The 21,982-nt window shown below is 41.6% G+C and overlaps 1 protein-coding gene across 2 annotated transcripts in view; it reads left to right on the top strand.

Annotated features, from left to right (window-relative positions):
- The window catches only part of LOC128745091 (protein retinal degeneration B), a 93,566-nt gene that overhangs the window by 51,497 nt on the left and 20,087 nt on the right, over positions 1–21,982 (top strand). For both annotated transcript variants that reach the window (XM_053842079.1, XM_053842087.1), the window contains exons 2-4: positions 9,724–10,196; positions 18,065–18,815; positions 18,878–19,305. In XM_053842079.1, coding sequence (XP_053698054.1) covers positions 10,119–10,196; positions 18,065–18,815; positions 18,878–19,305 — 1,257 coding nt within the window. In that variant the 5' untranslated portion in view covers positions 9,724–10,118. The remainder of the gene's footprint in view (positions 1–9,723; positions 10,197–18,064; positions 18,816–18,877; positions 19,306–21,982) is intronic.

Here is a 21,982-nt window from a genome sequence, read left to right as displayed (position 1 = left end):
AAGAGGGGGGGCTCCCATACAAATGAAACACAAATTTCTGCATAACTCGACAACTAATCAAGCAAATAGAACAAAATTTGGCATGTGGGTGTTTTCGGTGACAAGAATTTATTCTATGGTAAATTGAGACCCCTCCCCTCTTTATAAGGGGAATTACAACTCCTCTCCTCTTTAAAAGGGGGGGCTTCCATACAAATTTCCTCATAACTCGAGAACTAATCAAGCAAATGGAACCAAATTTGGCATGTGAAAGTTTTCGAGGGCAAGAATATTTTCTATGGTGAATAAGGACCCCTTCCCACTTTAAGAGGGGGGGCTCCTATACAAACGAAATACAAATTTCCTCATAACTCGAGAACTAATCAAGCAAATGGAACAAAATTTGGCACGTGGGTGTTTTTGGAGACAAAATTTTTTTCTATGATGAATTGGGACCCCTTCCCACTTTAGGAAGGGGGGCTCCTATACAAATGAAATGCAAATTTCCTCGTAACTCGAGAACTAATCAAGCAAATGGAACCAAATTTGGCATGTGAAAGTTTTCTAGAGCATGAATATTTTCTATGGTGAATTAGAACCCCTCCCCACTTTAAGAGGGGGGGCTCCTATACAAACGAAATTCAAATTTCCTTATAACTTGAGAACTAATCAAGCAAATGGAACCAAATTTGGCATGTGGGAGATTTTGGAGTCTTGAATTTATTTTACGATAGTTAGAGACCTCTCACCCCTGTGGTAGGGAGATATGGACTCTCATACAAATAAAACAGAAATTTTTGCGAAACTCAAAAAGTAATCGAACTCGAGAAATTCGAGACTGTTCCATAAAACATTAGTCAATACAAGACCACAAAAACTATCTATTTAGGACGAGACGGTCGCGAGTGTTGCCGGTTACCCGCCGTCGGAAGCGCCTTCCACTGGGGGGCTTGCAAAACTCGAGATTGTGACAAAGATCATCCGAGATTCATGATTTATGTACAACACAGGTTAATTTGTGGCAATACGAAGTTTGTCGGGTCAGCTAGTCTATGCCTAAAAAAATGGATTTCTGTCTACTTTATGTTCCTTATAGAATCGAAAACTATTGAATCGATCGGAGTGAAAATTTGTATGTAGGGGTTTTTGGGGCCAGGGAAGGTTCTTATGATGGTTAGAGATCCCTCTCCCCACTAAGAGGGGGGGTTCCCATACAAATCTATACCTATAAAAATGGATTTCGGTCTGTCTGCCCGAATGTTCCTTATAGAATCGAAAACTACTGAACCGATCGGCGTGCAAATTTGCATATAGGGGTTTTTGGGGCCAGGGAAGGTTATTATGATGGTTAGAGACCCCTCCTCCCACTAAGAGGGGAGCTCCCATACAAATGAAACACAAATTTCCTCATAACTCGAAAACTAATTAATCAAATGGAACCATATGTGGCATGTGGGTGGTTTTGGAGGCATGAATTTTTTCTATGATGAATTAGGACCCCTCTCTCTTTTTAGGAGGGGGGCTCCCATACAAATAAAATACGAATTTCCTCATAACTCGAAAAGCAATCAAGAAAATGGAACCAAATTTGGCATGTAGGGGGTTTTGGAGACAGGATTTTTTTAATGATGGTTTGAGACCCCTCACCCCTGTGGTAGGGGGATAAGGACTATCATACAAATAAAACAAAAATTTTTGCGTAACTCAAAAACTAACCGAACTCGAGAAATTTTAGACTTTTTCATAAAACATTAATCAATAACAAGACCACCAAAAACTGTCAATAGTAACATTAGATAATTCAGCGCGAGACGGCCATAGGCTGCGAGTGTTGCCGGCGACCTGTCGTCGGATTCGCCGGCCACTGCGGGGAGACAGCTCCCCGTAGAGATCACCTCTATCTATTTTTACTTATTTTCCTAGATCTACTGACCTCTATTACTTTCCTTCCGTTGGGCCACCCCTGCGAAATGGTACTTTCTACGAAAAGATTTTCCGGGTAATGGTACATCCCGCGTAAGGTTTTTCGCGAAATGGTATTCTGCGAAACTCTATATTCCGCGTTATGGTCAACCGAGAATGGGTGTTCCGCAAAATGGTATTAATAATGGTGTAATGTTGGCGAATATTTAAATGCGATCCGCTTTATTTTATCAGGCTAAGCAATGGGGGGGAGTTGTTTTCTACTTTACTGTGAGGAAAATTTGTATATTAAAACACCCATGAACTCCCCAGAAACTGGCAAAACTCAAGATTGTGAGAAAGGTCATCCGAGATTCACGATTTATGTACAACACAGTTTAATTTGTGGCAATACGAAGTTTGTCGGGTCAACTAGTTTATATATATAAAAGTGAGCGTGAGTTTGTATGTTTCACCATAACTCCAGAACGCCTTGACTGATCGCCACCCAACTTGGCACACATATTCCTTGATATGCAGGAATCAGCACTGGGGGGTTGATAAGAGGGAGGATCGTAACAGGGGTGGAGGCCATAACTCCTAAATGCCTGGACGGTTCTTCAACAAACTTGGCATACATGCTCCTTGACATAAGGGAATCAGAACTGAAGGAGTTGACAAAAAGGGGGGGGTTCATAACAGAATGAGGCTCCGAAATGTTTGCACGGTTCTCCCATAAGCGACGGTGGGACGAAAGGGGGATTTGATGACCGGAGGTTGCTGACAGGAAGGGAAGAGTAACGCCCACATGACTGTAACAATTTATCCGTAGGGTAAGACGGAGTAAGAAGGCCCGGCGGGGTAAGCCGGACCGTATCGATTTCGAATAGAAATCCTTAAATTTTTTGCAATTACGCTACCGTACCTTTTTTGGTAACGTATTTGAATACTTTTGAAACACTCTGTGGTGATCGGTCATACGAAACGTCAAAATTAGAATCAAAACAAACTATTCACTCGTCGTGACTTTGTGTGATCAAATTTTCGCAGCAACAAATTTAAGGGATTTTTGCAAAAAAAACGTAGTATTTCGACGTTTCTCCGTATCGCTGACGTTTGTAAAACGATTCCTGTTTTGTGTGTGTCGAAATAGGTATGTAAAATAGTACGGCTTAAGTGAAAAATACAAAATGGTGAAGATTGTAAGGGGTAAGACGGGCCATTTTTCACGGGGTAAAAGGGCCATGCGTTGTAGCGCTAATAATGTTTGAAGGTTTTCCTGTGTGATATTCGTTTTTGTTTGCGTAGATGCCTCGAAAGTATATTAGAAAAACATCGCGGATGCAGTAGACGGCGGATCAGATGAATCAGGCCAAATTAGCCATTGATAAAGGTATGTCCATCAGGACAGCATTTACCACATTCGGAATTCCCACTCTTCGTCGGCAGATTGAAGTACGTAAAGGTACGCCAACAATGAGGCTCGGATCTTGAACTTGTTCAGAATTTGCTAGAACTGAAGGAGCGGTTCTATGGACTCAGCATGTTCAAAGAACTGGCATTGGAGTTGGCTGAGCGATATAACGTAATTTTATGTTTTTTTTCCCTGTTGGGTACATTCTCCACTGCGACCAGTAATTTGATCTATTGTGGCGGGCCCCTATTTACTGTAAGCCACGTCAAGGTGACGTATCACTATTAATAGGGTTGATTTCCACCTGATGACTAATGGCATTGTTCCAATAAGGTATAATACAAAGAATAAAGTTAATTACCTTATTGGGAGAACTTGTCCACACAACTGAGGGTTGTATTAAACCCTCCCTAAAGAATTTGCTCCTTCTATGATAAAGTGCTACGCAGTTACAAAGCAGATGCTCCGCATCTTCGCTATCTAGGTTACAAAAACGACAAGAGTCATCTTCCAGTTTGCCTAGCTGTTTTAAGTGATAGTTACTTGGGCAGTGGCCCGTTACCAGGCCACAGAAAGTACGTAAATCTTTTTTAGGTAGACTAAGAAGTCTCTGAGTTACCGTTTTGTTAGGTGATATAAATCGCTTTGATTGGCGAGCTGTTAAATTATTTTTCCATATGTCATTTATCATTGATTTTTCCCAGTTACTCAATTCCATTCTGAGGGTACATGTTGATGCCCCACAGAATGGTTCAGGTCCAATGAAAGGTTTAATCGATCCAGCTTTTGCCAATTGTTTTTATGTTAGTTACAAGCTAATTTTATGCTATTTTATGAAAAATAACGCGATTACTAGACACAACACTTATGGTTCTTACATGAACCATTATGAAAAATCTTTAAAAAAATTGTTTCTGTTGAGTAAATACTATTGAAGTTAGTTTTGCAACTGTAAAAAACGCATAAAAACTGCCACGATTCGTCTAACTCCGTCATGGGCCTTTTTACCCCGCCTGAAAATTGACGCGTGATATTTAGACGGTTCAAAAACGAAAAACGATTTTTTTGACGAAAAATCGTGGAAAAATACACAAAACAAATAATTGTATAATTTTTAATGGTAGGTAAATAAATTCTTATTCATGTGTGATACAAGAAAAAGCGAACTTCGAACGCATTTTATGCTAGCAATTGAATTGCTTACGGGGGCCGTCTTACCCCGTCTTCCCCTACCACAGAAAAAATCACAATACGAAACACTAAACTGCGATGCTCGCAGCTGTAGGTAATTATGCACCGAATCAAAGTGACCCGCATAAAAAGTGTTCGATCATTAGTGCAAAGTGTTGTTGGCCGACTCCATTTGAGTTACAGGGGCAATCATTCCAACAGTGTAGAGTTGATCTGACCGCAGTCACACCAACGCGCATTCAAGTTCATACCATCCGTTTAGTGATGAAATACGAACGCTATGCATAACACAACTGCCAGTTTGCTCAGTCAAACGCCAATTGCACGCAGTAGAACGAACGCGTTCTAAAGTTTTTTAACATTTTCGTTTCGATCAAGTTGCCTTTACCGTTTGGAGCAGCGAATGACTACAAAACAGTCAAATGACTGGCAGTCACCACGCTAACGAAAAGCAACCGCACAATCGTAGGGACGAGTGCTGCGGACGATATTTGGCGAAGTACAAACTGAAAGCGGAGAGTGGCGGAGGCGTATGAATCACGAGCTACAGGCACTGCTTGGGAAGACATCGTACATCTAGCGAAAGTAAGCAGGCTACGGTGGGCCGGACACGTCGTAAGGATGCCGGACGACAGTGCGACGAAAATAGTCCTCTTCAACAACCCCACCGGCACCAGGAACAGGGGGGCCCAACGTGCACGATGGCTCGACCAGGTCGAAAGCGATTTGCGACTTCTGAGACGACTAGGAAATTGGCCACCCCGGCTCTGTGCTGCTGAAGAAGATGGCCTTGAAATGGTCAAAAAATGAACCGTAAGCTGCCCGAATGTGACTTGCCAGTATTCTGGCCCACTCTCGGACAATGGCTTTCTTCGGAGTCTCAAAGCTGGTGTTTTTTTCGGCTCAAACCTTGAATAAACCAGTTTGCTTTGCTTTTCCCGTGTTAACCTTACGAAGGAAGTAAATCAAAATGTTTTATTTATACGGCGTATTATGTCATCGAAATGGAGTCTGGAGCATTGTTTTTTTGGCTATTCTTGGTTCACTTGCGCTTCGTGAGACAGTGTCATTGTGAAAACATTGATGGTGTGTGACCGAAATATTTGTCTTCCCACGACTTCAAAACAGCCTCCAGGACACTTTCCTCCTGACAATTTGGCATATTTACTTTGAGTCTGACCCAACGAAAACGATTAGAGAGCGCCCCTCTGCGGTTACAGCGGCCAAACCATTAGAGTAGAGCTTCCTTGGACGTTTCTTTGCCTTCAGATTTTGCTTTGCGTTATACGGTCCAGTCCAAACCAACCCTGTCCTACTTTTCCGGAGAGAGAATTGCATAACTCCTGCCATTTTCCTGCCGCGTCGATAAAAATTTCGGGTTCCGTCGACGTCGACGATATAAATAAATGAGCTTATTCTGACCAGGGAATCAAAAATCACGAACTCACAAGAGACAAAGATATTGTCCCTACTTCAAGAAACACTGCTGTATGCAATACGTATTGTACGTAACAAAAGCAATCCCAATCATGTCACACTGTGTCGGCAGCGGCAGTGTTTGGTAGTTAGCAAGGTAACGTTGGTAACTTTTGTACGCCAGACTTTAGGTCAAAGCAAGCTAGTCTTTTTCTTCAGGTTTTTGCTGTTTGTTCCTTTTGTTCAAGTTGCTGATAAAGTATTGTCTTTAACAAGCCAACTTGCGAAAAAGACATTTTGTTGTATACCTGCATCCCCAACAACAAGCACTTGTGAGAGCGAGTGTGTATCAAAATATATTCTCAGCGAAAGTTGTTCTTCTCACTGCTGCACTGTGGGCCAGAAATTAAAATTTCGAAACAAAAAATATTTGCGAATATTTTTGGTGAAGACTGTTTTGCTTTATATGCATTAATTAATAGGATATAACTGATTTTAGGTTAAAAACTGTCTGATGAAAAATCCGAATATCTTAGCCATCTGCAAGTATCTGCAATTAGTTTGCATACCAATTTGTAGGGAATTATTAAAACTATCTGCCCAAATGTGTATTTCAGAGAATACCTAGGAATACCATGGCTGGGAATACCTGGGAATAGTGCAGATTTTTTTCATACATTTTATAACTTAATAAATATGCGTCCTAGCGTCAAACAGTCTTCACAGAAAATATATATTTCAACATACTGAATAACTTTCTAGAACATTTGAAAGCAATAAAATAATCGTGTGCAAAGTTATTGAGTGTAATTGATTTTTAGGTGCTCTTTTTTAACACATCATTATATTTCGCAACCGGTAAGAGATAGACAGTTACTTTATTCAGCAAAGTTGCTTATTTTAGTATTTTCTGCAACTTGTGGAGAAAAAAACTTTTTTTTTTAAATTATTTAAGAAAACAAAAGTTTGATCACCCTAATAGTGCAGGAAGATGCGCTATATTTTAATATTTTACTTCTCCGAAGACACCACCAAGTTATTACCTAAATTGTTGTTAAAGTAACACCTAAATATTGGACGACCCCTTCAAAAGATGCATCATTTTTTCGTTCAAAAAGTTGTCGAAGCCTACATTGAGCTGAGACATGGCGTTTAACCGCAAATATTTTTGTCCCGAAATTTTAATTTCTGGCTTCACAGCACTTGAATGGACATTCATTTGTCCTAATATTTTGTTATCGTGATACATTCTGGTTGCTACGTTTTGGTTGTTTTATAAGATAGAGAATAACTGGTTTATCGCTCTTCGTTTTTGTCGGTTATTCCTGTGTGTAAATCATGATATTTTGATTGCCTGATTCTGGCTTGACAACAAATGCCTACGTAATAACGTAACGTAATTAACGTAATTCCGTGGAATTTAAAACAATATTTTTTCAACAATGTTTTGATATTTCTCATTTTCGTTTTCAGCTAATAACGATTTTGGGATTTCGGGATTTCGGGCAGTCTCAAATGAAATCACAGATAATAATTGATTTTACATAGCAGGTTATCACTAAGAAAGATTGGCTCATTTCCTTGTGTCTCGGCTATACAATTAGACTACGTCAACTAGCCCGCACTTCCCAACTAATTTCGTCTTTGTTCAAAATTGCTTTTAATTCGGTATTCCACCGTACATCCGCTTAGCCATAAAAGTAAAGCTGCCATAAAAGAAATCCACTCGAGTTGTCTATGTGCCAAGTTTCGTCGAGGAATAAATATTTATTCCGCACCGACGATGCATCGAAATAGCCCATTACCACCATTTACGTATAGGGGAACTGTGGGTAAAATGAACAGGGGGGGTAAAATGAACAGGTAGCCAAATTCCCAGTAAACCGATTAAAATCTGTTCCAGATCAATAGGTATCTTCTCCTAGAAGTATTTCAAGCTGTTTGAGACAATATGTAGTGATCATAAGCTTTCCGATGTGAAAAAAATTGAAAAAGTAAAAAATATTTGTTGAAATCTGACGCCGATGGTAATTTCCACTATTAGTATACAAGCTTTGTTGGCGAAACAAATTAAATTTCAACTATTGGTATCATTTAGTGTTGTTTGCTTATCACTGTTCTGCTAGTCTGTCGAAAATTCCAAATATTTTTATCAACTGTTTGTTTATAATAAACACTAGAAAACAATTGGTGTTTTGGGGGCAAAATGAACACTTCACTATGGGGGCAAAATTAACAATATGTATAATGATGTTTTATTTTCCATTTATCAGCAGCCAGGACCTAATTAAAATTCAATCAATAAAAATGATCGAGTCTCTCGAAAAATGACGGAAAATGACCGATGAAGCGAGTTGAAAGTCAAGCATTGTATGAACGTGGCGAAGATACATTATGTTAACTTTGTGGAATCCTATTTTAATTTCAGCAGCTTTGTTGAATATCTACAGCTTATGTAGAACAATGATAAGGTAAAATAATGTTTAATTTATGCAAACTGCATGTTAACTTTAGTTTTCTATGACATGTTCATTTTGCCCTCACTGCATGTTCATTTTACCCACACGAAAAAAATCAGGCTCGAATGTGACGCTTTCGAAAATAATGAATTTTTCATGACAAATCGTCCTTTTTCAAACATCTTTATATTTTGCTACTTGGAATATGAATCCAGCTTTCAATTCATGTAGTGCGTTCAGCATTTGGTTGGTTCCTGGGGAAGAAAATGGCGAAATTGCTAAGGGTGTTCATTTTCCCCCCAGTTCCCCTACAATCCAATAGCCGCCGGAACTTGACGGGTTATTTTCATTCAACTGACCAGCAACCGATCGGCAGACAGACCTGCTCATCTCGAGTCTGTGCTACGTCGTTCTCACAATATTGGATATTCCATTGTTTAAATAAACATCATCCCCCCTCCTACGGCTGGTTAGCATATCACTCTATCACTATAAACCGCTCACTGCGTGGCAAGTGGAGAAAAAAACAAAGCAGTCCGCGGTCGCGTTTTTCGCTGGTTTATTTAAAGATGGAGAACTAAAATAGCAACAGCAAGGTATGTACCTACCATCATGATTGGCCAACCAACCATCAATCTATTGTGATGACCTTCAGCAAACCGACAATTATTCTAATGTGCTGATTGCCGGTTTGCGCGGGAGTAATACCTACACCAGAACCATACCATCAAGCATAAAGAATGGATTGATTGGAAAAGTTTCGACATTACCAAACGGGCGAGTTCACCGTGGTGGCACGGTCATACCTAGCTAGCTTTCCCTGAGGACAATAAATTTTCATTACCGATAGTGGCAGGCAGCAGTGGCAGCAGCAGCATGCAAAGTGCAGCGTGCGCGCGGTTATCCCTCCTGTCAATGGCACCATAAACTGATTATGTCCTTACGTAACCTGTTACAGCGCTGCCGCGCGCCGCCTCCGCCGTGTTCTGGACCGAATATAGCTAACTGCAGTGGGGCACAAAATGTCAGCCAGCCACACACAGTCATTCGGTGTCGTACGATACGACGACGACGATGAGGACGGTGAAACGGTTTGTGGTTCTCCAACCCGAAAGCTTAGCTCTAGGGTGGTGGGTTGGCCAGGTAATCCAGTGATTCCATGGAGACGCCCGGTTGTTGTTTGTTGTTCATTAAAGTTAATACCGCGGAGCGGAGCAACCATCGACAGCGGTCTAACCTTCAACTTTTTGTTTTGTTTTGGTTTTTTGCAACCGACCAAAGGTCAACCCTATGCTAAAATCCTTAAACTTGGAAATATAATAATAATCTTCCTTAATTTTTTTTCCTCTTTTTCCTGCACAGATTGTACGGAGCTTCCCCCCACAGTGTCCTGGTTGGTGAGTGATTACTTGGCTTCCACCTAGATAGACTTCGACCGGTCTCGAACGGGGAAGAAGACCATGCCATTTGAGCGACCGTCAGCCGGGAAGCAGTTGATTCTCGGTTGTTTGTCATTCATTGTGGAAAAAGTCCCAGTCTAGAACGAGCGAACGAACGAGCTACGCGTATTTTTTTATGGCAAAGTGATTAGAAGGAAGGAATAAATTGCATAACGATTACACTGCTACTGGGGGAAAACTGTTTGCCAAGCCCAGCAGCGCCGTAGGCGATGTATACAACAGTGACAGCAGCAGCAGCAGCAGTAACAGGCTTGAAACTTTCTTTTTAAACCCGTCAGTAACGACGACTGCGCCGCCATGTTGATAAAGGAATACCGAATACCGCTCCCACTGACGGTGGAGGAATATCGGATAGCACAGCTGTATATGATAGCGGTAAGTTGCTGATGATTAATATTCGATTCATTTGTTGCTCTGACTCATCTAGGTTCGCTAGAATACGGCACTTGAAATGCCGTCAAAGCGTTCTTATCAAGCAAAACAGAATTTACCTGTTTCGGTACAAGAGTTGAACGGCAGGCTCTCGAATGTGAATGTACGTCCGTAATGTGTTAATTAACCCAGATATGACGAGTTTTTTTTAAATTTTTCATAACAGTAGTTTTTTACAATCGACGGAGGGAACGGTAGAAGAAAGTAATGAAACAACGGTGTTTATAGTATCTTAGAAAAGGTAACTCGTAAAGAGGAAAGAGCAGAAAATTAGGCAAGGGAGGGCCATTGAAGTAACGCTTATTAAATTCGTATAACGATGCTCTTAACCTAAGCTGGGGGATCCGCGAATCGAACTATGCTACAATGGGAGCCTATTAAAAACGGATTCGAACCCAACATTTCCCCCAGATCCTATCGACCGTCCCGTCAGTAAAACGAGTTAGATTAAACTTGTCATTCGGTGGTTTAACTACAACAGACGAGAGAAGAGACACGAACAAAGTTTGCCGCAGTCAGGAATGCGTTAGCTGAACTTCTGCAGACCCTAAAAAGAAGATGAAGAAATTTAAAATGTGTGCAGTAACCAAGGTATAAATTTAAATTTTAACTCCCCTTGTCGCCCCCTACTTTGGTGGATGGTGGGAGGCCGAAGTTCGATTCACTAAGAAACATTTACTTTGAGTCTTTCCTTCGTCTCATCCGAAGACTTTACCACTCTACTCGTCGTACAAATAGAAGGTTGCCTCAATTCTAGGTCACTCACACAGCATTCGGATGACCTCACAGACCTCCAATCACCCACGCCAGCTCACTTCCTCGTCGGTTCATCACTCCAATGTCTTCCCAATTTGAACTATGGTAGCATCCAATCGGCTTTTACACTGACAGCATTTCTGGCGACGTTGGCACACCGAGTACCTATCGCAACTTTAGGCATGTGTGAAAAACTGTGACGCTTCGCACAGCAACAGTTTACATGAAGCAGTATTGCGATGCCCACACTCGTGTGGTCTAATTTTCTCACACACGCGTACTTATTTTAACGAACGCGCCGGCATAAACATCCCTTCAAAACTCCCGCTCTTATTTCTTCGTGCACTGCAACACTGCAACGGTATCTTCAGATACCGATTGCTCACAACGGCTCGTACTCCCGCCCGTGAGTAGCATCGAGGGCGAAGATGAAGAAGAAGAAAAAGTACTACCAAATTTGTATCCCAGTGCGCAAGCAGCCTCACGGGCAGCTGATTCTCCCCGAATTTTTTGACTCGGGAATAAGCTATGCAGGAAGACGGTGTGAGGATGTGCGTGCGCGAGTGTGTGGGTAACAGAATGTCTGCGTGTTCGGCGTAGCCGTTGAATGCTATGTTTCTCATACTCTTTTGCGTGTGAGTCGGCATGGTTGACTTCTCGCTCGATTTGTAGCATTGACAGGAAGTGATTAGTAGCCAAAATTTGTATACTTTTGTTCTTTTTTGATCACCGTGCAATTTTCTTATCAGATTTAAATTGACTTTTTTCGGTGAATTATTAAATTAAAAATTAACAGTGCACCAACGAGACTGATGGCTGAGATGCTGTACATAAAAATAAGACAGCAGAGAGCGGTCACTCTACAGCGAGACGCAGCGAGTTTCTCCAGTGCGTACAATGGGCTGGTAAATCAAATCAGATCACTATAGAAAAGGAAACAATAGAACAATAGCGACGACAAATGTTCAAGTTTGAATTTAAATTATAAGTTGTTTGTCATATATGTGAGTGAATATTTAAATAAAGTAAGCGGAAACGTTAACAATACTAAATTAATTTAATAATTCACTGAAAAGAGTCAATTTAAATCTGATAAGAAAATTTGTATACTTCCTTTACCAACCGAAGACACACAAGAGATTAGTGATCTTCAGAAGCATTTGACTGAAATTAAGTAATTTCAGGGTGGTTGGGATGTTAGATGGTGATGTCACTCCGTCGTAGAATCGCTACCAACCAAATACACCCTGCGCGCCGTGATATCTATATTTACCACTTTTGATCGATTGAGCAGAGAGAGATATCAAATGATTGGGTAGGATAGATCATCATCCACTCTCTAGTATTTATTTCATTCTTTTCGGCTATAATTGCTACCTTTCTAGCTTAGTTTGATCCGTGGATCCCCAAGCTTAGGTAAAGCATAAAGAGGAACGTTTAACAAACTTGTTAAGCGTTGCTTCAATAACCCTCCCTTACCTGATTTTCCGCTCCTCGCGCCTTGTCTCCCCTGAGATACTATAAATACTTTTGTTTTATTACTTTCTTCTACCGGTCCTTCCGTCGATTATAAATGCCTGACCTAATTACAATGGTCAAGACAAACGAAGAGTTTTTATTATATTTACGTTTCGTTAAGTTTAAAAAATTTAAATTTCCAGCAATCATAAGAAGTTGGAACTCTTAATATTAAAAAATCAATGATTCCACCAGTGATAAATTATTCAAATGTCTAAAAATTTTAGACTACAAATCCGTAAGTAGAAAAAACAGGATGAACCCGAATTCAAAAATTCCAAGCTTTTGAAACTTGATAATCTAAAAATTTTAGAATTCAATAATTCGATTTTTATCTCGAAAGATTAGGGACCAGTGTGAACTTTATTTTGATTTTGATATAACAAAGATCCTCTGCGTTTCGAACAGGCTGGTGTTGCGGCGAGTCCCAGTCGGCGCAGGCGTTGCCTAGTACAACCGTGACACGAGAGAAATAGGACGTTGTAGTCGATGCGTCCATTTACCGTTCGTGGCCATCTCTACTGGCACAGTTGTTACAAAACAGCTGTGTCAACCGATATATGACTAATTTTAGTCATAAATAAGTTGCTGCAACTAGAGGTGTCAAAAATGTTCCAGTCTTCCTACCATTGAACCAACGACTGCTCCCTCATCAGCTTCCGGCCTTCTCTAGTGTTTCTACATCCATAACAATCGTTGTCTTTCGCATGCACAGCCCTGAGCCGGAACGTACTGTTCAGCTTTATTACGCTTCCGCTTGAATCGTAGTGCTGCGATCGAGACTGAACCTCTTTACCGCACTATCAATGATAGTATCACTATCTGTAGCCAACATCCGCCGTTTGTTACTACTAGGTCCGTAATTATTCGGCATGATTCGTGGGAGCGGCACCAAATGGTGAGCGCTTTGGATGTGCCCTTCACGAATCTTCCATTATATGTTTGGCATCAGCAGCCGAAAATGACGTCGATGGTGGATTTGCGACCGTCCTTACGAAACCTGCTAACGATACCTTCGTTGAACAGCGCAGTTTCCAGTTTAGCCAAGGTTTCAGGTAAACTGCGCCATCTTGCAGCTGATCTATGGAAGCGTCCCGTCGAGTGAGTATTTCCGTGTTTTGTGCAGAGCGTGCTATTGGGCAGTTTTGCGCAGTCTCGCCGCATTCCCAACACAATTTGGGTCGATCCTGACCTTCACTGTTTTGAGCCTGGTGCCCAAAGGCTCAGCATTTGAAGCAACGCGCCATTTCTACGTGAAGGATGGCTTTCGAAATGCACACTGACCACCACTTTAATTTTGCCCTTCGTAGCACTAAAAGCGATTCGCCGACGCCTGCATTCCGTCGTAGGCCTTCCTCAGATGGAATACCAGCGGTACGTAGTACCTGCAAAACCAAACCAAGCGCTTGTGAGAGCGAGTGTGTGTTAAGATATATTCTCGCCGAAGTTTACCTGCGCATACCAGTGAGGCAGCATTTGATTGTCTCTTTATTTTGTTGTCATGATACATTCTGATTGCTACGTATGTTTGTATTATAGGCAAAGAATAACTAGTTAACCGCTCTTCGTTTTTGTCTTTTATTTCTAGGTATGAACAATGATATTTTGATTACCTTCTCTTAACTTATGAATCCTTTTGCAGTTCGCTTGGTCTTTATAACTTTTTCGCCGAGCTCCTTTAACTACAAGGCCTTACGTACTTTTTTGTGGGTCAATGCGTAAGAAACGTAAGGGTTCGATTCAACAATTAGAGGCGTTTCCCTCTTTGTTTTATCCGAACGGGGGTTGAGGTCTGGAGGACCTTTGGGTGTTTTCGGTAATAAGGCTGCTGCTCTTCATAGCTTTGCTTTGTCAGCAGTCCTAGCTCTAAGCCTCAGATGCTTCTGCTCGCGTTTAACTGTGATCACAGCCAAAGTGGTGTTTTTGCCTAAATATGTTGGACCTTGGCAGATTATTAGAAAAGACCACTACTTATGTAGCCTGAGTAAAAGTAATTAAAATTATTGGTAACACATATCACAAGTCTTATTTCTAGGTTACATTCTATTAGCGATGTATAGGAAAACAATATATACTTAAACCTAAACACATGTTTCTGCATCACTGTGTTGACGGTCGTTCTGATAGCTGGCGTCATCTGACAGCTGACGTTATGTTGACATCTGGATGTTCTGCTGGAACCTTACAATGGTCAAGCGTATAACAGTTTCCCTGTTCTACGCTGAAGGACAAATTGAAAGTGTTTATTCCAACACTTCCCCGCAATTTGCACCTCCGGACCTCCAAGGTTCCAGCAGAACATCCAGCTGTCAACATAACGATGACGCCTGCTGTCAGAACGACCGTCAACACAGTAATGCAAAAACATGTATTTAGATTTAAGTACATATTGTTTTCCTATACATCGCTAATAGAAAGTAACCTAGAAATAAGACTTGTGTTGTGATATGTGTTTTGTGTTACCAATAATATTAATTACTTTTACTCAGGCTAGATAAATAGTGATCTTTTCTTTTAATCTGCCGAGGTCCAACAGGTTATGGGCCCAGCCAACCTTAAGATCATCTAGTGGAGACTAGAATTTTTGTGGATTAGGGTTACTAATTCTAGGAAGAAATTCCGTTTATTCAAAAAGCAAACCAGTAGTCAGCTGGCAGAGCAGACCCAGTAGGTAACTGGCAGTCCACGCATCCAGTAGTCAACGGGAAATCCACATACCCAGCGGTTAACTGGCGATACCAGCGCACCTAGCGGCAACTAACGGAAAAGTAGCCAACCGGTGAAAGGGGATCAATCCGAATAGTTCCCGAGCTCAATTTACTTGCGGGACTTCAAGTAGTTTTACCCTGGTGCTGCACTGCTGCTGAACGTGATATTTTTGGTGGTTAACCGAATGGCTCTCGAATTCACTTTACTTGCGGGACGTCGAATCTTTTGATCCGATCGCAGCAATAGTGCTGTACGTGGAGGAAACGTTCTATAAACCTGTAGAGGGAGCTACTCCTGAGCAGGAGGTCGCAAGAAAGGAAAAGCTGCAGAAGCAATTATTCGAAGACATTGAAGCCGTGGATGAAATTATTATGCTGATCAACAACGAAGTGTTGAACAAGGTCATGCAAAGGAAGTCATGGATGTTCTTGTAAAGATGTACCAGAAATCCAGTGCTGCCGCAGTAGTAAATATGCGAGACCGGCTCTTTGGAATAAAGCATAAGAATCTACAAACACTGGAAAAGATATGTGAAGAGTATGATTTAGTGCTAAGGGAGCTGGATCGTATGGGTGCTAATATCTCGCATGCAGCGAAAGTGCATGCCCTGCTAATTGCTATGCCGACGAAGTATAAATTCATCAAGGGCTCGATAATGATCCAATCTCATGAAGAGCTCTGTAAGAAAACAATCGCCGAATTAAAGCAGGTATTCCTGGACGCAGAAGTTGATGAACCCGCAGAAGAGAAAAGCCACAACTTTGCACTAAAGTCTAAGAAGTTGACCAGCAGATGTTTCGGATGCAATGAAATTGGACACTATAAGAGTAAATGTCCACTGTTGCAAAAGTACAATGACAAAGAAATACGTTTGCAGAACAAGACAGAAACCAAGAGAGCATACGTGATGAGAATTGACGGGAACATTAATAGGGGAAGCAAAATAATCACAGCCATAGCAGATTCAGGAGCAAGCGACCACAGAGCGAATGACGAATCGCTGTCGGAAGAAGAGGAGTTGCGTAAACCAATCAAGGAAACAACTGAAAAAGTTAGTGAAAATCTTCGGGCTACGAAGTGTGCATCACTTTCGATAATTAAATCGTGTGAAGATAATAAAAGGGTTACTTTTACGAACGAAAAGGTCATTTTCGAGAGCGAAGTTGATACTTCGGGGAAGTTTGTCAATGGATTGAACAAACAAGAAATCCGCTCAGCATTGGATAGATATCAAGTGAGTCTTAATACTTGGCATAAAAGACTTGCGCACTTGACAGATCCGGGAATAGAGATGCTAATCACGAAGGGTATCAGGCTGAGGGTATCAGCTGCACTTCAGAAGTGATAGAGATAGCAAATGAATGTAATGGTCGTTTGGCGGCGATGCGGGTAGCTTTCAAATTTCAATGCATGAAACAGCCAAAATCAAAGCAAACATAAGAATTGGTAAAATGTCAGTAAACCTGACATTGTTATCGTTGTCTAATGAACGATTGTCGGAGGAAACCAAAAAGAAGGCAAAGGTTGAGGGTATCAACTACACTTCAGAAGTAGATACAGTGAATGTATTTTTGATAAGGAAGGGGGAGCCTTCAGATTCCAAAACTTGAGAAAGCCAAGATTAAGATGATTGTTAGAATTGGTGAAATTCAGACGTTTATGGAAGCATGGAGCAGTAAATGTACGATTGTCGGAGAAAACGAAAAGGAAGAAGGAAATGGTTGAGGGCATCAACTATAATTCAGTGACAGATACAGAAGATCTACGTTTGGTAGGGAAGCAGGTAGCTTTCAAATTCCAAAGGTTGAAAAAGCTAAGATTAAAACGGTCATTAGAATTGGCAAAATTCAGATGTTAACGGAAGCCCACCGCAGTAAACATGCGACAACTATCATCTTTTGAAAGATTTTCGGAGAAGATAAAGAAAATCAACATTCAAAGGAGGAAGCAAATGGTTGAGGGAATCAACTATACGTCAATGAAAAATGCAGCAAATGAATGTAACGGTTGTTTGGCAGGGAAGCAAGCAGCTTTTAAATTTCATCTTTGGAAGGAACTAAGCAGTTGTCTTGGGCCCCTGGTCGTCAATTTCTCAGTCGTCCCAGAAGTTGCACATCTCTTTCGACCTGGTCGGTCCATCTTGCACGATGTGCCCCCATATTCCTAGTGCCGGTGGGGTTGTTGCAGGGAACTGTTTTCGTCGCACTGTCGTTCGGCATCCCTTTTACAACGTATCCGGCCCACCGTAACCTACTAACTTTCGCTAGATAAACGATGCAAGCAGCGCCTATAGCTCGTGGTTCATACGTCTCCGCCACTCTCCGCTTTCAGTTTTTGCTCTGCCAAATATCATCCGCAGTACTTTCACCTTCCGGCAAGCGCGCGTATGTTCTCCGTTAGCAGCGTCACGGCTTCAAATCCATAAAAAACTACTGATGTAATAAGGGTTTTGTGCATCGTCAGCTTCGTATGGAAGTGCAAATTCAAAAATCCAGCAAATATTCGAAAATGTTAACCAACTGTCGAACTCATTAGATGCATTAAGTTTTGGGTGAACAATATTTGTGAAAAAAATTCTTTGGTACCATCATTTTTTACTCGATCGTAAGGGACAAGTTATCAAAATCTACTCAAGCGTTTTTTAAAATAAGATTTTTTGTTCGGAAAACTGCTTTCTTCTGGAATTCAAACTCAATCTTTGGGTTGATCACTAACAGACATAGATTTCCGTAAACAGACATTGTCTAAAATCTGAAAAGCACGATTTTAAAATATTTCGAGTGTTAAACTAGTTAACTAACGCTCCCTCCCTAAATCAACCGTTGCAGAAAAAATCCCGCGAAGAGAGCAAAGGTGCCGGCAGTGGGGTGGAGATCATCGTCAACGAACCGTACCAGGATGGGCCGGGTGGCAATGGGCAGTACACGCGCAAGATCTACCACGTCGGCAGTCACCTGCCCGGTTGGATCAAGGGACTGCTGCCGAAGAGTGCGCTCACAGTGGAGGAGGAAGCCTGGAATGCCTACCCGTACACCAAAACGCGCTACACCTGTCCGTTCGTGGAGAAGTTCTCGCTGGAGATTGAAACGTACTACTTTGCCGACAACGGACACCAGGAGAATGTGTTCCAACTGAACGGTGGCGATCTTCGGAATCGAATAGTGGATATCATTGATATTGTGAAGGATCAACTCACGGGGGCGGATTATATTCAAGAGGAGGACCCGACACTGTACGTCTCGGCAAAGACCGCCCGGGGACCGCTAGGGGAGAGTTGGCTTGCGGACTACTGGGAAGAAGTGCGTGGAAAGACGCAGCCCACGTCTCAGAACATGTCGTTGATGTGTGCTTACAAACTGTGTCGGGTTGAGTTCCGCTACTGGGGGATGCAAACCAAGCTGGAGAAATTTATTCACGATGTGGCACTGCGAAAAACAATGGTCCGTGCCCATCGACAGGCTTGGGCTTGGCAGGATGAGTGGTACGGTTTAACCATGGATGATATCCGGGAAATCGAACGCCAGACGCAGCTGGCACTGCAGAAGAAAATGGGCAATGAGGATGATGAAGATGAGGAAGGTACGTTCGTTAGTTTAAGCACCTTAAAATTTTGTTCTATGACGTGATTTTGTTCCTTGCAGATCGTAGCGTATCGGACAACAACAGCCGTCAGTCGAATCAGTTCAATTCGATCGAGAAAACCGACGAAAACTCCACACCTCAGGTCATGAAGAAACCTACGATAGCCCCTCCGTCACCACCGTTACAGCAGCAGCAACAGCAGCAGCACCGACAGCAGACAATCCTGCAGCCACCACCTAAGGGTAAGCGAAGCTCACGGCAGCCCATTTCCGACGAGGATGAAGAGGAAGAGGAAGCGGAAGAAGAGGCTGAACGAGAGGACGATGAAGCATCGAATCGGCGAGGGCGTTCTCTGCAGCAGCAGCAGCAGCAGCAACAGCAAGCGACTAGCAATCATTTGTCGAGTGGCATCAAACTGCAGCACTTTGCCGGCTCAAAGGGACAGCTGCATTCGCCGCTCGGGTCGACGCATAGCTTTGATTTGCAGGTAAGGTGCTTTTGTTGCTTTGTCTTGGAATTGTCTATCTAATTGCATGTCGTTTTGGAAACGCTTTGCGTAGTAATGAAGGAAATGTCTGGTGAAAATCGCATTTTCTTTAATATATAAATCGCTTTTTACGTGCTCTACTGTTATGCGTTTTTTACGCGATCATTTCGGAGTTTTCGCGGTTTTTTACGCGTAAAAGTAAACTCTTATTTCGATGACGGTTATCGCTTTTGCTGGAATTCGTTTTCAAATTAAATTTGACGGATTTTGAGAAGTTAGATTGACTGGCAGCGGTGAGAACGATAAATGAATGTCACATTAGACGCATTTGTTCATCACTTTTCTGTGGTTTACTTTATGTCACCGTGCGGAATCCCGTCATGTTATTCACCTCACTTGTAGCTTTTGCTGATATTGAGGGAGCATTTAACAACACCTCCAATAATTATAAAAACCAAATAAAAATTTGGTTTTTATATAGGCATCTCCAATTGAACACATTCTATGCTTAGCAACCGTATAATAATAGGAAAACTCAAACGATCAAAACCGGAACTAACCAGAGGTTGTCTTCAAGAGGAAGTTTTACCGCCATTGCTGTTGTGTCCCGTAGTCATTGAGCTTCTAGAGAAGTTGGCCTGCAAACGTTATGAAGTCACAGAATTCGCTGACGACATTCATTATTGAAGGCTCAGAATAACATCATTCAGTATAGGGGGGAGTGACGGTATGTTTTCTCTATCTATAGTGAATGGTATAACGACTGTTTCAGTGAATTTTAAGATGTCATAAGATGTTGGTGATTAGCTCCTGCTTCCGGACATCTTTTGAGCACCGAAATCGTGAATAGCTCGGTAATTTCTCTGCTCGAAGGCATTGCATCCAAAGCATCCAGCGCATTGTAGTACGGTCGGTTCCCTTTGTAAAAAGAGCCGTATTAATTGAAGCAAAGGACGTGTTATCGAAAGCACCTTCAATATCAAGAAAAGCATAAAGTGTCGTCTCTTGATATTTGACTAACTTCTCAATTGTCACTTACAAGTGTAGAATGGTTAGCAAAGATTTAACGTGTTGGTGTGTATATTGGTGTACATGCAAAAGAAAGTTCTTTAATAACCCGTTGCGGATATTTTACATCAACTTGAGAAGCCTTGATGTTAATTTTAATTGGCATGAAAGTTTTAGGCATGGTTCTGTCTTGTTTATCTGCCTTCGACATGAACATCAGCCTCCAAGTTGACCTCGAGGTCGGACGCTGGTCCAGCAAGCTTGTCGTCATATATTCGAACCTCGGCTGGGTGAGGCTGTTAGAGTTAATAGGATCGCAACACTGGCCCGTAATTATCCAGTACGCTAGGGCGCACTTCTGCCAGAAAGACTGCGAAATCTGTTGAACAAATACAGAAGATCAAGTTTCGAAAACGCAATGTTGCACCTAGGCTTTGCTTTAGGTACGAACATCACTTTTAATTTCCGTTAATTTTCCGGGACAAACCAAACTGACTCGAAAAAGGTTGATGATCTCAAACATTATTACACATTCCGGTGCATGGTAGGCAGACCTACGTGTTAGAGACCAATTGTATAACACGTCGAGAAAACTTGCAGTGGATTGATGTCCTTTTCGAAGAATTGTCTCGATACCATGTGCTATACTATTTACTGACGTGTTAATTTCGTTGATTTGCCAAAATCAAAACCTGGATGCCAGATTCCGCTTTCGGAACTTAATCTACTGTGTTTATTCGACAGACTTCTCAGCCAGTTGTTAGAGTGCGGAATAGTGAACGGTCCTATCGACTCTTACAGCCTCTCCCAGTCGAGATTTTACGGTGCGACGACTGGCTTGTTAGACCAGCGTTGCACGTGGCGTTTCAACCGCTTAGTTGGTTTCGAGGTACGATGCTAGTCTAATAAGCCAATCGTCGTATGTTCGAATCTCGGCTAGGGGGTGCTGCTAGATAGAGTCAGTAGGTAGTCTCGTAATTGTTCTGTACTGCAAGAGCCGGCTGTTAAGTCTGTCGATAAAGAAGGGTTAAGTCTTAGAAAGACGTTTAAGCCCAAGGCATTGTTTTGCTTGTAGCTCGCGGCTAACTAGAAGGCTGCTTTGCTATTAATATATTATATGCTACACCATTCCCGTTTTGGAAGAATAGTGCAACGTATCAATTTTCTTGTAGTCCCTTAAAAAATCCAAAATCATACAAGAATGTTTTTAGTTGTATATCAGAGAGTTTTAATGTACACACCATATATTTTGGTTCGCTGAACTTCGTGCCCATCATAATCCGCAGAATCGAACAGGGCTTATTCCATTCAATTTAGAGCACATTAATTTTTTTAGTTTAGTTCCCGTTTGATATGGTCGGTCTTGTTCGAAATGGTTGAGTAGGTTTTCAAAATTATCTCCCTTCTGGCCAGAATTTAAAAACAAAATTGTACGCGGACTTACTAACGAAGACAATGTTTAAAAAATTTAAGATTACCAATTTTTTTAGAAAATTACACGGAAAATTTTCTCGGACATCGATTAGTCAAAAAATATATAACTTAGTTCAAGCATCATAGAAAAAAATTTTTCGAATATTTTTCTATAAAAATAGTCTCCATTTGACGGGAAAAATGGTAGAAGAAAGTAATGAATCATGAATCAGTGTTGGATAGTATCCACAGCGTG

This window comes from Sabethes cyaneus, chromosome 1 (assembly GCF_943734655.1).
Source record: "Sabethes cyaneus chromosome 1, idSabCyanKW18_F2, whole genome shotgun sequence".
NCBI lineage: Eukaryota > Metazoa > Arthropoda > Insecta > Diptera > Culicidae > Sabethes > Sabethes cyaneus.
Note: the sequence above shows the minus strand (reverse complement) of the source record. Positions and strands in the feature narration are given on the sequence as shown.